The 16,882-nt window shown below is 37.7% G+C and overlaps 1 protein-coding gene across 2 annotated transcripts in view; it reads left to right on the plus strand.

The window, feature by feature from the left end:
* The window catches only part of Bard1 (BRCA1 associated RING domain 1), a 69,239-nt gene that overhangs the window by 43,512 nt on the left and 8,845 nt on the right, over window positions 1-16,882 (plus strand). For both annotated transcript variants that reach the window (XM_034498841.2, XM_076931717.1), the window contains 3 exons: window positions 570-678; window positions 5,169-5,301; window positions 5,933-6,025. In XM_034498841.2, the coding sequence (XP_034354732.1) occupies window positions 570-678; window positions 5,169-5,301; window positions 5,933-6,025 (335 nt within the window). The remainder of the gene's footprint in view (window positions 1-569; window positions 679-5,168; window positions 5,302-5,932; window positions 6,026-16,882) is intronic.

Consider the following 16,882-nt stretch of genomic DNA (forward strand, 5'->3'; position numbering starts at 1 on the left):
GAGTTTTAAAGCAGTGGGGATGGGGTAGAAGCAAAGGCTGAAAGGGAAGGGCCACAGGGAAGAACTTGGGGAACCTGGCTGTTCCAAGAGGCCAAGCCCCTAAAGTGGGCTAGGAGAAGAGATTCCTACAGATAGGCTGCACGGGGACTAAAGTAAATCTGGAGAAACCTTAATGGAGGGCAGGAAGAAGGGAAAGTTTGTTTACCTGAGTCCTAGCCTAGTGTGGAAGCTGTGAGTCTCTGGTGGAGAGCTGCTCTGTAGGTCAGAGGTGTTACAGAGGAATGGAGATGGGCTAGAAGGAAAAGCTGAAAGGAACTGCAGCGAAGAACTAGGAAGAACCTGGGTCCTCACCAGGAGGCAGAGTCCCTAGAGAATCGAGGTGGTCTGAGTTCCTTCTTTCAGTAGCATTTGATAGTAGATCCTCATGACTAAGTGAACTCTGAGTCACTTTAGTTACAATTGTGTATTATTAAGGATGTTGAAAATGGTTCTAGGAGTGTGTCTCTTTGTTAAGAATGAAGTTACACATTTCATTTACTTAAACCCATGTGCACTTTTTCTTTTAACAGTAACATATATGGTGTGCGGCCGGTGGATTGTACAGACAATGAGAATATAAGATCATTATTGCTGCTGCCAGAGAAGAATGAATCATTCTCAACTAGCCAGTGCTCTGTCGTAAGTGTGGAGTCCACTTTGCTGCATTTATATCTTTTATTGAACTTGGTTATAAAAGGAAGAAAATAGGAAAACTTCTAGTTTGCAGATAGCTTTCATTCACCAATTACTAAGCACTTCTGGAGTACTGATTACTACGGATTCAAAGACATAATCAGAATAAGTCTATCAAGAAATACTTATTGAACCCTTTGCACTTTAGGCAGCATCCATACAACAATGTGTTCGACTAAAGCAACTCTTACTTCAAAGAACTTGCTTGTCACTCAGGTAGAGAAGAAATGGTCAGAGAATATGTAAATTGATACCTGCAATCATTTTAGAAGTGGGTACACAAGTGCTTTCAAGATGGCTTTGTAGCATGTAACTGGGCAGGGCGCTAGGCTCCTGAAGGACACTGCATTAGTGAGGGCCTTTTAAGGAACAGTTTAAGACAAGTTAGGAGAGGGAGGCAGCCAGGTGGCCACATAAAGGACATTGTATAGAGATTCTCAAGCAGATGAAATGGCTATGGTTGATGATTCCAGAGTTTGTTATTGCTGGAGATACTGAGAGTCTGAGAATGGAGACCACTGAAAGGTTTCAGTGCAGGAGTGATGGGGCTGAATTTTGTTCTCAGCATTTGCTGTTTTGATTCACTAAAGGGAGTCAGTGTAGAGTGTGAGGAGAGTGGAAGAAATAACACAAGATTATACAAACATGACTTGAGCTAAGTGAATAGCATTGAAGGCCTGTAAGAAGTAGTGCAGTTCAGTGTGTATTTTTGCCAGCTGTATTTTCTCTTGTGAGTACAAAACAAGCAGAAGTAGTCTCGTTGGAGCCACAGGGTAGTTGGTGCCAATTCCTGGCACGGGGAGGGGCACCGTTCATCCTCTATTCCAGTTGTATGTCTAGTGCTGGAACTGTTAAATAGAAATTGGTTATGTGAGCCTGTGAATTAGATAAGAGGTACCAGCTAGAGACAGTGGAAGAAAGACCCATTCCTTGGGAACCCATAGCCAATTGGAAGACATAAATGTAAAAAAGTCAGTTATAAATTGTAATATATAATAAGAGCAATGAAATGTGCAGAAGCTGTAACATGTGCAGTAGGAGCAAGCTCACTTCAGAAGCTGTCAGGAAGGACTTCACAGAAGGTGACAGTGTCTGAGGGAAGGAGCTGACAATGCAGTTGTGGAAAATAACAGAAAGCTTCTAATCTTCACCATTGACTGTTATAAAGACCACCCCATCGGCACTTCTGACTGCACTGAGAACTCATGTTTTTCCTTTACTTGCTGTCTTTGACTAAGTGTCTCTGTTGTTATAGATGTGTCCTTGTGCCTGTAGGATGGTTGCTATAATTCCAGATGTGACAGTGGCCAGCTAGAAGACATCAAAGCATTTTGTTGGAGCCTTTGCTAAGATTTTTGTGTTTTATTGTTAGAACTGGCTACAGATTGGTTTTGAGGTTTCCAGGGATAAGAGATGGCATGGATCTTGTAGGGCGGCTACATAAATAAAGCCTGACTTTTGTTAGTGTAGATGATGAAAAGAATGGGTTTTGTGTGGAAAACCAGCATAGCTCATTGCTGCAGCTTCTCAGAGGAATGGAGGCATAGAAAGCCCTTGGGTATTTGAAGAACTCAAGGTTTACCGTGTAAAGAGCATAAAGAACGTTCAGGTAGTTTCAGGGTGGGAACATAGATTGGGATCAGCCTGTGAGAGGCCTTAACTTTTTAATAGGGACTTTAGATTTAATGGGGCATCATCAGTGTGTTTATACCTGGAACAAAACAATCTGCAGGAGAGCTAGGAGTCAGAAGCAGCTCCGGGTGAGTGGAGGCAGCTGCAGTAATGTCTAGGATCCATGGGATCTGAAATGCTTGGTGATGGTAATGAGATGTGGAAGATGAGAATGGAAAGAAGAAGAGACAGACGCAGTGAGCTCACCTTATTTCATGTTTGTTCAAATGATATGAAGGACATGGCGCTATGACCAAGAGTTCTTATTGTCTTAATGGTTGACATCTGGCTAAGGACGCTAATGAATGATAAATCTGTGTAAGTGGAAACAGTAGGTCATGTGCAGTTATTAAGGGGTAATGTCCAGGATGTGATACCCCTAGCCACTACCAGACTCGATTCACTCAACCCAGGTTGCTTTGTTGGGCCTTGTCAGGCTGAGTGAAGCCATTACTGTAGTTCAGAGCCCTTCTCATCCAGAAAGGGGAGTGTAGTAGTGATTGATGCCATTGCTTAGTTACAGATTTAGCTTGAGCTCATTATAATTTGCTGTGGTCACAGGTGCTATCATGGGTAGTCACCTTTATACCCTGAGAACCTTTCTTTTGTTTTAGACTGCAGTCTGATAAGTGTGTTCCAAATGATAGTTTGGGAAATGAAAAGGACCTAGAAGTCAGCATTCTAATTTCTTCCTTTTAAAAATGGGAAAATTGAGACCTAGGAAGGTCATGGTTTGCCCAGATTATTAACCAGACATTAAACATTTTTTTAATGGACGAGTCCGAGCTCAGATTTCATAAGTCTTGAGTCAGCTCTCATTCAGCTCTACCATGCTTTATACATTGGTTCTTATTTGACTGATTTGCACTCGAGCTTCCTGCCAGACATAGCATATCTAAGTTGTTATCATGGGCTTAATTGTATAAAAAGTAAATACTTTTGTGCTATTCTTTGAGTCTGATTATGGCAGGCACCTTCAAAAAAGGGATTTTTGTTTTGAAATCTAAGAAATACACACTTTTTGTATGCCATGTGACATTGAGTGTATCAGTATGTCTTTTTGTTGTTTAGAGATAGGCCTTCACTCTGTAGGCCCAGGGTGGCCTAGAATTTGCAGCCTGTCTGCTTCTGCCTCATAGGAGAAGAGATGTAAAAAAGTATTGCCAATCTTATTTATTGTCTTAATGATTGACATGTGACTTGGGAACCTAATGGGTGATAAAGGCTGTGTAAGTGGAGATGGTAGATTATATGTAATTGTTAAGAGGTAAGGTCTGGGATGTGATACCCATAGCCACCAGCAGACTCTACTTGCTCAACCTGGCTGTCTTACTAGGTCTTTACGCTATCAAATATGTTCCCTTTCAGGTCCTGTGCTTAAGCTATTTTCTTACCAAGAATAGATTTGAGGAGCTAGGGTTCCTATATCTTGTTTCCTTAACCCTTCAGACCTGATTGTATCTATTTATTTATACTGAAACTAGAATCTTATATTTACTGGATAAGCAGTTTACCCGTGAGCGACATGCCATTGCTTAAAAGCAGCCATCTCCCATTGCCTCTCACTGCACCCACTCTTTGTTCCCTTTACCCTACAGCTGAGGAAACACATCACACTCCTGCTCTAGTTATGTCCCTCTGCCCCGTTAGAATGTAAACCTTGTGAAGGCAGGGGCTTATTCACTGTAACAGGTCTTCACCTGGAGAGCAGCGTGGCAAGTACTGAGCGCTCACTTACATGTGTGTAGATTCTGTGAGTGGGTTTTCAAGCCTGAGATTGGTGGGTGTGTGGCATGCTGCTCCCACATCTTGTACACTTGCTTGACAGTGGAGTCTAGAATAGACTTATCTTGCCCAGCTGTACTGAGGAACCTCGTCAGGGATTGTGTAGAAGGGTGGGGCGATAAATGGATGCAGTGTAACTTGTTTGTGTCTTATTCAGAAGTGTGTTTCAAGTAAAACTTGGTGGCTCTGTTTTGAGGCTGCTCTTAACTGAAAGCTTCTTTCTTACCATGTCACGTAGAGATTTCTCTGCCCTTGGTCCTTTACAGCAACATGTTTGTTTTTTCTAGTCTTTCCTGATTCTTTAAGATTTTTTTTAATTGTCTTTGCTCCACTGTGTGCCCCTTTGCATCTCACGTGCTGTCACGCTGCTGTCACGCTGCTGTCAGTTGGTCTCCCTGAGTTTAGATGGTAAGCCATAGCATTAGTCTCCATAAGTCAGCCGTTCTTTCTTAGGGGCAACAGGGAGTCCTTCCTGTCTGTGCATCCACTCTCTTCACGCCTCAGTTCTCTGGCCCACGTTCATTGCTTTGTTTTAGTATTAAAAATTTTTTCTTTCTTTAGAATTAGTACTGAATTTTCAAAATTATCTTAGCTTAAATTGAATAGACCAAGTTTGGGTTTAACTCTTTGGAGGAAGGATATAAAATTGGTCATTCTTAATGACTATTTTAGGTTACTGGGAACAGAATGAAATTATGAAGCCCTCTGTGAATCTAGTTCAGCATCAGAGAAAACAGCTTGCTGTTTGGACAGCAATGTTATTTCAACTAACATTGACATGGCAGGAAAATAAATAGAAAAATAATTATTCAAATGCATTGAGTATTAGGGTTATGGACGCTGACTCACTAGGAGTTACTGGGGATTATTAATTGGAGTAAGGTGATTCATAAACTAGAACTCATGTCAGGTGAGTGTATGCCTTCTCTCCGTTTCTTACTTGTTTTTAATCATGGTGCCTATTCCTTTTTCATTAATAGCTGAATGCTGGGCAACGAAAGAATGGGCCACTGGTACTTATAGGCAGTGGGCTTTCCTCACAACAACAGAACATGCTCAGCAAACTGGAGACAGTTCTTAAGGCTAAAAAGTGTGCTGAGTTTGACCATACAGGTGAGGAGGGTTTTTGTGATTTTGTTGTTTTTTGGTTTTTGGTAGAAAACAATTTTAAGTTAGTCCCTTTAAAGAATAATCTCTGATAATTTATTTATGTTTTAAGCATTGGGTTGTGGTTATATATTTTGCATCTTGTAAAGTGTTTCTATATTTATAGTTTTAATATGCTTAAGAAATGTAAGGAGCTTATTTGTTATGGTGAGGCTGGGGAAGAAGCCCAGGCTATTCACGTGCTAATAGGCAGGTGCTCGTCTGCTCAACCCTGTCCTCAACAGGAACTGTAAAGTGAAGCCCTGTACATATCTTAGGATAGAGCACCGTCAGAAGAACAGATTTTTGAGTTTGTTAATAATAAATTATAATACAGTATAAAACCATAAATCATTTGAAAGTAGCTGAAAAATTTGTATTTGTTAATAATACCATTTTATGGTGTGTTTTATGATCTTATTTTTCATGTTGATGGCCAGGTTAAAAAATACTGAATAAAAGAAATATTATACTAAATGTAAAAGTTGCCTTTGGAGAAAGGCACTTAAGTGTCAGTTAATTAAATAGACTTACCTGGTTACAAGAAGTTGACCGTTATTTTCTTTCTGTTTTCCTTACTGCTTTGTTTGTATCTTAGTGACTCATGTCATTGTTCCTGATGAGGAAGCTCAGAGTACTCTGAAGTGTATGCTTGGGATTCTCAGTGGATGCTGGATCCTGAGGTTTGCTTGTAAGTACTGGATTTAGGAGGATTGCTCGACTATTTAGTATATCCTGTCCTTTGAGATAGTCACCATTTTGAAAAAGATTCACCTATCATTGGTGCCATTCAGATTTTTTTAAATAAATGTGCATATCCTGTCCTTTGAGATAGTCACCATTTTGAAAAAGATTCACCTATCATTGGTGCCATTCAGATTTTTTTAAATAAATGTGCATAAATATGCTCTGATTTTAAAGTAGCTTTATTCAACAATACCAACCATATTAAGAAAGCATAAATGTAGTTTGATGTTAACTTTGAAGTCTAAATAGTCCATACTAATGTTAAATGGTTCTTTTGACAAACTATACTCATGGTTTAAATCCATTGCTTAGTGTATCTGTGAAGTGAAATTATTGTTTTCCATTTAAGATTTCTACAGTATTACCCGTATAATATCTTTTAATCTTGTGGCCGACTCAGTCATTTTAGGTAGCTGTTGGGGAATTGACTGTTTGATTCTACCTGATCTGGGTGATTTCCAGCAGCCATTACCTAAGCCTCCACTCACTGTATCATCCCTGTTTCTCACTGTTGGCAGTCAAATGTCATTATCACCTCCAGTTGTCACCCTCAGAGCTGCTGTCTACCTCACATACTGTAGCCTGATGTTTTTCATAACCTTGTATCATTTAGGATTTAAAAAAAAGAAAACATATTTCTAATTATTGTCTTTTTTGTTTATTTTTTGAGATTGGATTTCAATTATAACATTTCTCCCCTCCCTTTTCTCTCTCTAAACTCTTTCATATCCGCACCCCTTTTAAGAAGTACATCATTTATTAAAATTCACTAAAAATATTGCCTTTGTACTTTGAAGGCCTTCTGGTAGAGTGATTATCAAGAACTTAAGTTTGAAGTTGATTTGATCTGGAGAGTAATTTGATATCAGCTATTAAAACTGGCTTTCACTTCCTCGTTGTAGTATTCTTGAGTGTGGTTTTCTGTGATGAGAGCTATGTTCTCTTTTCTACTCATTCTCTGTAAATAGTCAATAGTGTGTAAAATAGTTTCCTCCCAGTCAAAACCAGTTTGGGAAGTATAATTGTGTGAATTGACAATATATGTCTAGTTTTGAACTTTATTTTATCTTTCCTGTCTATAGTAAGTCTTTCTGAGTCTCAGTATTTAAACTGCCAAATGTCTCCAAGATTATGCATTCTTTTGTACCATACCTGGGCCAGAACCATTGCCAATGGCAAGAAATAGTCAATTTTCACAATAACAAGATCTTATCAATAAAGAAACCATGTGGAATTTTGAGTAATCTGATGCTTCTGAACTTTGAGTCTGTTTCTTAAGAATTTGTTGAACTGGCATTTGATTATTATGTACAGGAAATCCATTTCTATAAAACCTACCTTCTGTAGGAAATGTGAGTTTTGTCACTTTAATGGCTTGGCCGTGTCATTTCTATAGAATCACTGATGGACTCGGGCTGAGTTAACAGTGTGCTATCTGATGATTCTCACAGCAGTGAATGACATCCTCTAATACCCATGCTTCTTTTAGGATAAAAATGGCTAACATCTCTTATTGAAGTTCATATGTTCATATTTTTTAATATAGTGCCCAAAGAGAAATAAATTCAAAGTTTGAGACAAGTATTAAGAAGTCACTAGGTCACTGGGTTTATAAAAATAAGTCATATGCTCTCAAAGTCTTTCTGTGCTAACAGAATACCTCAGTCTGTTTTCTGTGTTGAGCACCTCAATGTTTTTGGAAAACATTTCAGAGAAATTCAGAATTGTCTAGAAATCATATATGTTAGAGAAAAATGGTAGGGATTGCTGCTTTCTGAATTAATTATAAAGATGGATAAAGCGGGCAGTGGTGGCGCACGCCTTTAATCCCAGTACTTGGGAAGCAGAGGCAGGTGGATTTCTGAGTTCGAGGCCAGCCTGGTCTACAGAGTGAGTTCCAGGATAGCCAGAGCTACACAGAGAAACCCTGTCTCGAAAAACCTTAAAAAAAAAAAAAAAAAAAAAAAGATGCATGACTTATTAAATGTTTGTTTGATTCTAGGAATTACTTTCTTGGTAGATAAAATTGATTAATCGGAAAAACTACTTATAAACTTTAATTTTAACTTTTTGTGGTATTTTCCATAAACCAAATGAATTGAAGAGGAATTTTTATCATATGTATACATGTCCGTGTGTGTGAAAGTCAGAGCTTGAGATCAGGCATCTTAGCCTCGCATCTTAATTTGTGAGACAGTGTCTTGGAGTTTCAATGAGGCAGACACTCAGAGATGAGCTGGACTGACTCACATTCGTGTGTAGATCTGCCTGTGTCTCTTATCTGTTCCCACTCGCGTGAGCTAGTGTTATTCTAGACTTCTGTCCAGGAATTGTCCATGAACTGACGAGGAAGAGCGGGGAGGGTACCCTTTAGTATTGTTTGCTGATTGGCTGGTTGATTTGAGTTATGGACTCTAAAAGGCAGCCACTAAGTAACTTCATGATCAGCTTAACAGTCACTCTTTTCTATTAGAGTTTCTTTTTTACATGGACTTTTGAAAGTGCTGTAGAGTTGTAAAGATTGATGTAATTTCTGTTTTGCCCAATATGCCTTGCCAACTAATAAAATGTAAATAGATACTGAGATATTTCTGTAAAGTAAGACTGATTAGGAAAGTGTGTATCCTAAAGTCTCATCATGGGCACAGTGGCACAGGTTTGTAATACATGAGCATTTGGAAAGCCTGAGGCAAGACGAACAAGAGTTCAGAGCTCTCATTGGTTACCCAGTAGGTTCCCAGCAAGCTGTTCTACACAGACCCCCTCTCAAAAACAAGTTAGCAAATAACAAAAAAGTCTTCCATCAAAGATTCTCTAAGAATAAAGAAAATTATTTTATCAAATAACCTCATTTTCCTGATAACTTAATTTGAAGTCAGTAATGCAAGTGAGGTGGAAAGGTCTTATGGTAGCAGAAGGTAGGGAATGACCTGCATAAGAGTGAAACACTGTGTCTTTTCTCATAGCAACTGTCAGTATGTGAGAGCACACAGAAAACATACATGGTGGGGGCTACCAAAGAGGGTGGTTTTCCTTTTTGAAATGGGCTTCCTGTATAGTTCGGGCTGGCATCAAACTCTGGTCTTCCTGCCTGTGCATGGAGTATAAATGCTGGGATTACAGTCAGGGTGCCCATATTGTAATTAATTTCTAACGGTTTTCAAAAGAATAAGTGCACATTATATAAAATCCACATTCTCTAGGAATGAATTAAAACCTTTACATTTTTTAATAGCAATTAAAATACAGACTTTCTTTTTTGTATTTTCCAAAGATTAGTTGGATAATTCAGGGCTTTGACCTTAAAAAAGAGAAATTAAAACCTGCATTTGTAATTGTTTCCCAACTAATATAATTGTTTGTATTGCAGATATAGAAAATTACATAAGCACATTTTAAAAAAAAGATATTTGACTGAAAACCACTGAGCATAAGTTTTCTAATTATCATGAGAATCTTTGGGTAGTAGACAATTTTTTTCTTTAAATATCAGACAGTTTTGATATTATTATTCATAGTATAGGTGTCAGTACTGATGCCCAAGTTTTGTTTAAAATTTTTTATGATATACTAATACATTTCAGATGGGATTTGTTTGCTCTTTTGTATGTATTAAGTAAAATATATTCAGCATGTTATCTCAAGAAGTGTTATGTGTATATGAGTGTGTGTGTGTGCGCATATTTATAACTAGATCATTAACTTGAACTATAGGAAAAAAGTAAGTGAATACTAACATAGTATTTTTGACAAAATCTAAAGTCCTATGACAGTATTTTCTGTGATATTCTAAAGTGGATGTTGATGACATAACATATGTGTTGGTTAGTTTTTGTCTCTAGACAAGCTAGGGCCATCATGTGGCTTTTGTATTGCAGCAACAGAGAAACCCATCTTGGACAGCATGAATGGTTTTCTTTTCTCCTCTGAGCCTTCATTTCAGCATCGCTTCACTCTTGGCATTTCACACCATGAGCTCACATCTCTGTCACTTAATTGTCACCTGGCCCTAGAGAAACTGTGATAATGTACTTTGTTATTTTCCATTTTGTGTTTGTGTAGAATGGCTCTTCCTGTGTGACTGAAAACTAATAGAGAAGCCTTTTCAAGGAAAGATTCCTTTGGTTTTACAGCCTTGAGTGTTGATTTTTAACTGAATCAGTCAGAAACTTCATGGATGTTTATTTATTCTCATTCTGGGTGACATAAATTCCTACTTAGTTCTAATGCCATATCTATTCAGACTCTTGAATTTGAGGTGGAGTGATGCTTATGCATTTTAAGTTTTTCAAAGGAAATTTGTTGACTTAGAGCAATATTTACTTCCATGTTCTTTCAGTTAGGAAGAGCCAGGAGCCCCGGAAAGATAACAGTTTGTTAAAATCTGCACCTCTGTGTTGCTCTAGCTTTTGAAGAAAGTGAAGACATGATGTTTTTGTGTTTGTATGTTTGGTTTTGCTTTGTCTGTAAGACAGACTTTCTCTTCCTGTGGATACTCAACAAATTTATATCTTTAGCTCTGTTTGTGTTTTTTCTTTAATAATTTTGTGTAGCTGTGGGTTCAGGGGCACTTCTTTTTACTCTATTTCTTAATCCTTTTCTCTCAGACTTCAGATAAATGATTCAGCTCAGTATAAATTGATGATCATCACTGGTTATGCATCTATAATGAAGATATATTTATAAGTTATGTTTTTATGAGCTAGAGACAGGAATTCAGGCTAACAGTTTAGAATAAAGGAATACTTTTCTGCATAGTATAACTTTCTTTTTTAAAAATACTGATATAGCCCTGACAGTTATAAGCTGCCTGACTAAGCAAAGATCCTTGGTCTTGCCAAGGTGGCCAGAGCTGCCTTGATGACTTTGCATTAATGAATTTGAGCTCAGTAGTACTTGGGGAATTGTGCTTCTCCTGCACACAGAAGAATTACAGAATGTCAGGCCCAGAGTAAAGCAGCTTAAATAGTAGGCACGTTCAGGACTTTACCTGATTCACCAAAAGAGTGTCTGCACAGGTGACTTGTTCCTTTCTCCCTGCAAATTGATAACTCCACATAAAATTTTAATAGACTATATTCAAGGTAACACGATGAAATAAATCATATATTGTGTAAGAGTGGTGGCTTGACACATTCGAAGTGTGTATGGTTCCGGTACATGACGAAGTCTTTGTTTGCATGTATAACTAGCAAGTTAATTTACTTTAAAAATTACTCATGGAGAAAACAAGCAAAACTGTGATCTCAAGTTTGCTTTTTTTCTTGAAAAGGAAACATATAAGCATCTTTCTGCCAAAGTTTTAATAGCAAATGATAGCATCATGATGGGCTTTATCAAACATCTATGAGAAATATAAAATAATTGGAAAAGAGAGGGAGAGGCAGGTGGATCTCTTGAGTTTGAGGCCAACCTGGTCTACAGTGTGAGTTCTAGGACAGCCAGGGCTACACAGAGATACCCTGTCTTGAAAACAAACAAACAACCTCAATCAAAAAGAATTAAATTTTAAGAGGTTGTATTGAGTTGGTAAAAGACTAGTTTTTAAATTAATGGTGCAAGTGTAAAGATTATGGATTATGGTATACATTATACTTTATATGAGTTAGTGAATAGGATTGTTTTTAAGTGATCATATCTTAGAGACAAAGAAATATATTGAAATAGAAAGTTGCCATTTGCCTAATTTTTGTAGAATAAACAAAACTTAGAAATATCTATTATGTTCTTATTAAATAAGTAATATTTGGCTAATCAATGCTTTCATTTCATTGTTGATATTACTATATCATTTAATTACTGAAAGTTCACCTTAGAGTGTCTCATGTATGTTCTTTACTTGCGTAGTGAATCCATTTAGTTGTTTAATCTCAAAAGAAGTTCACAAGCACTGAAGTTTTAATTATAGGAAGTATCTACTGAATAGTGTATCTTCAAATGTGTTTTCATTCTAGAACTGGGAAACCAGGTTAACAGTGGCAGTTTTGGTATCAGATCAAATAAACTCATTGACCACTGAAGTATTGTTCTCCATCCCGTCTGTCTTCAGAGTCCTTAGTATTTTCTACTATTTGTGGTGCTTTTTGGGTAATGTCTTGAAAATGACTGTTTCCCTTCTTAATCCTTAAGAAATGGATCATGTGATCTATTGTAACAGAAACAGAATATACCAACTCTAAATAGAGATAGCTGCTGTTTGTTTAGATGATTTTTTTTACATACTTAATAAAGAGACTTAAGAAAAGGCTATTCAGGAGTCAGAGAATATTTAAGTTTTTATCTCATTGACTCCCCAGGAAAAGCACTTAAATCTGTGAGGATTTCTGTAGTGTTTCGTCTGACTAGGTATTTGAGTTGGAACCTTCGGAGATGTCTCTTGGCTTTCAAAACTTCCTACGGGTCTTCTGTGCTGTGATAGCAACTTTATAAAAGGACTTTGTTGCCTTTCAAACGTTTTCTAGACATGGAAACGTTTTCAGATTTCCTTAGCTGGTACAGAGAATATCAGAGGAATATTTGATTAGCTCAGTAATTTGCAGTTAAATCACTGAATGTTTCCTCATTTGGAGTCTCTTGTCTGGGGAGGATAGCCCAGCACACCTGTGGGCTAGCTGAGGCAGTGGAGGTGTCCAGTGCTCACAGTCCCCATGCTGCTCCTCATGCTGCTCCTCATGCTGGTGCAGCTGCCCTCTCCTGCCTCTATTCTTCCCTTACTCACACCGAGGCTGATCACCTAAAGGAAGAACAGATCTCTGAGACAGGCAACTGTCTCTCTATCTGGGAAAGATGACAATGGTACCACTGAAACAAAGGAGCTTGGGGTTGCCATGAGATTGCTGTGTCAAAACCTAATAGAAGCTGAATTGCAGGATATGGTCCAGGAATGGATGTTGATGGAAAGACACTGCTCATTTCCCAAAATTCTAAAGCATGGTGGCTAGAAAGGGGAAAGCTACAGATAGCAAAGAAGAAATCTGTGAAGCGTTCCAAGTCTCTGGCAAGGATGGCGATGGCTGCAGAACTGTATCACATCATGACAAACTCAGAAGAAAAGTTAACAAATGAAATGGCTAGAGATGCAAGATATTGATGAGGATGGACAGAGTCAGCAGAATACTTTGTGCTATGATCATATGATGACCACGGATGAAGACTTACCTTTAGCTACTTTCCCCTTGTATATCATACTGATTCTTGTAAGAAAAAGGGTGATTTACTGTTTTTATATAGCAAAAGTGAATGTCAGAGAACCCGCACATATTACCTTATGGTCTTGTCCCCTAAAGATACACTTTACATCGGTTATTACAGTATAAATAATTCGTTTACTTCAGGCTGGTGTGCAGAAATGGTTTGAAGGATGAACTTGAAACACAGCCTTAAGTTGTAGATGGTCCTCTTGTATTTCCAGGTGTTTTAACTCCTTGGTGACAATACCATGCCATGGTGACTTGTGTCAGCATGTTAGCTTAGTTCTATGTGCATTGTACTAGAATAAAACCAGTGTCAGGTTGTCACACATTGTTAGTAAGAAATCTTTACCAGAGGAACATCTGTGGACGTGAAGCTAGCGCAATAGGCTATATCTGTGGACTCAGCACAACCATCAACATTGCTTGCTCTTCAGGAAATTAGTATCTGTTTTCTTTCCAACTTGTAAATGCTCATCTTATTTTTCCCAATTAAAAAAAAATTAACTTGTCTACTCATCAACTACTACAAAACTGAAGATTTTATGAACCAAGGTACAACCACTACAGAAGCACTCATCCCTTCTGATAGGAAACTAAGCTACCTTCTCAGTGTTAGTGTTTTCTGTCTCCCGTCTCCCAGTACCCTATGTACTTAGCAAACCCTGCTCTATCTAGGCTGTTCTGTGGACTGTCAGCAGCACATTGTTAGAAGCAACAGATACCACCATTGTGGGAGTTAAAATAATAAGCCAAATAAACACATAAAGCATCCCGCAGGCACAGTCCACAGTCAGCATCTGCTGGCTACTCCTGATACAGTAGTCACTGTTGCACTGTTACTCACCTAAAGATTGTATTGCTCTGCAGATAGAATTAGGGGTGGATGTGTGTATGCCTAAGTGATATGAAATGAAAATAATAGCTTAGCTGTAAAGGAATGAGTTTGTTGATTTTGCTATACTGATAATTTTTTTAGGTTCCTATTTGGTATACAAACAGTATGTGGCCAGCATACTGGGCATTGTTGCTAGGATAGTATTTTGACCTAGTCATAGATTTTGAGTCTCATTTTCAATTCGTAGAAAACTTCATCTCCCCATCTCCCCAGCTTTTTTTTTTTTTTTTTTTTTTTGAAACATGGTCTCACTCTTTAGTTGAGGTTGTACTGGAACTTATTGTACAGTCCAGGCTGGCCTCAAACTCACAGCAGGTCCTGCTGCCTCAGCCTCCTAGTGTTGAAATTCCAGGTGTAAGCCGTCATACCCAGCTAAAGTTAATATATTAATATTAGCTACATTAGATAGCATTTTAACCAGCAATTATTTAAAATGATGTTATTTAAAATACTTCATTGCATACCAAAGAACAATTTATAAACTACAACATTAAGATTCAGGACTTCATCTCAGCAAACTCAAATGACAAAATCTTAAATACTTGGCAAACAATTATTGAACATCAAAACTCAGACAAACCTACCTAATTAATAATTAAACAAATAAGGAATTATGGGAAGTTTTTAGCTGTTTTATTTTATTTTTATTTGTGTGCATGCATGAGCATGTATGTTCAGGGACCCACAGAAGCCAGGAGAGGATGTTGGATCCACCAGATCTGCAGCTCCAGGTAGTTGTGAACTGCCTGATGTCCATGTGGAGCCTAACTCTGCAGTAAGAGCAAGGTCTCTAAACCTCGGAAGCAGCTCTCTAGTCCCTTGTCATTGAATTTGAATACACATTAACAATTCTAAATGAAGGGAAACATTATATTGACAGCACTAGCTTTGGGAGAAATGGGGTGTTCAGTTGCTAGCATTTTCTTTTTTTATAATATGCAACATCTTGGAACATTCAAAGCAGCTTAAAATCATTTAACATATTCACAATCACACCTTTTAGAGTTCAAGGTTTAGCTCGCCTACCAAAAAATATATTTTTGTTTGTAAAATGCATTGGCTTTAGAAAGCTGAGCAGACTTGGGTTCAAATTCCCATTCTGCCACACTTATCAGCTAAATGGCTTGGAACCAGCTAAGTACTTTGTGCTTTATTTCTCCTTCTGAAATAGAAAGAGTGCACAGTAAATCCTATTGTTTGTGGATTTTACATTCTTGAATTTGCTCTACATGCTAAAATTCTGTAATCCTCCAAGTCGATACTTAAAGCCTTTGTAGACATGTCGGGTACCTTAGGGTTTGAGGTGCATATGAACATGCTTCCAGTTGAGATCAAGCTTGTGATTCTTTGCCTTCTCCATTCAGCGGGCATTGTAAAGAGGTTTGAGTATGCAAAGCATGCTTCTCACATGTGTTCGTGTTGTTGAGTTCACACTTAAAATAGTCCCCTAGTATAATGCTGCAATGCTGCCCACCAGCTCATATGCAAAAAGACAGTTTTTGGGAAAAAAAGTCAGTTGGAGGGGGAACCTTATTTAGGCCCAAATTTTAATGTAGTTCCAATGTTAATGGTACTGTGGAAGAACTGTGGTGATTTTAAACACATCCAGAACAAGAAGTGTTCATCAGTTTGCAAAAATGTTGAAACTAGAGTCTCCCAGGAACACAGCAGTGCATTTCCAGTTTGAATGTCTCTGTATTCTGTGTTTGCGGCTTCTTTCTAGACCATGACTAGTGTAGACAAGGAGTGTCTACTAAACCAGTCTTGTTCAATACAGGGATTGGTACACGCAATAAAACACACATAGTAGCTGCAGTCCCTAAGATTGTCAGGGCTTCCCTTGGAACAGTACCAGTATCATCGATCAGTAGAATTAGAGAAACAGACACCAGGAGATCTGAGTTTGATCCCTGGGTCCCATGTAGTAGGAGGGAACCAGCTCCTGCATGTTGTCCTCCGACCTCTACATGCATGTGCACTCACACACATACCTACAAAGTAAATAAAAATAATTAAAACGATTTTCAAAACTCAAAGTTGGGCTATGTAAAAAAGAAAACAATGCAATAAATTGTACTTGCAAGTGTTTTGTCTTCCCCCCTCCCCCGTAATTTCATCAGAAACCATTAGTATATAGTTTTATCTTCTTAAAATATATTTCTTTTAAAGTTCTTTGGTTAGGCCCTGTGCTCATTAGTATTTTATTATTTAAATAGTGGGAAATTGATGTTTTCAGAGTATTAGACAATGTTTATGGATTTGGATTAGAACAGTGCACCCTGCTCTTGGGATGAATTATTAGATTATACAGCATCCATAGATTTCATAAAATTATGTTAGTATGATGGATTTCCACTAATGAAAATGAATGAGAAGAGGGTGTTTTTAAAAAGATTTACAGGTGTTAGGAATAAAACAGTATGCTTCTGTTCATATTCTATTCATCTATACCCAAGGGAATAACAATAAACACTTCAACTTTTTTTATATTTCCTTAATGATATTCTAGTTTTCCTCTCAATATTTAATATTTCATTAGATGAAGGAATTAAAACTCTAGCTGTGCATAATTTCCTACCACACTACAAATTTTGCATCTCATTTTACTACCCTAGCCAAACCACTAATACATCTAAAATATTTCCACAGCAATTTAAAAAAAAAAAAATGAAGGTAAATTGGTCTAGAATTGTGTTTTAGAAATAAGTATGCA

The sequence above is a fragment of the Arvicanthis niloticus genome, chromosome 3, assembly GCF_011762505.2.
Source record: "Arvicanthis niloticus isolate mArvNil1 chromosome 3, mArvNil1.pat.X, whole genome shotgun sequence".
NCBI classification, from domain to species: Eukaryota; Metazoa; Chordata; class Mammalia; order Rodentia; family Muridae; genus Arvicanthis; species Arvicanthis niloticus.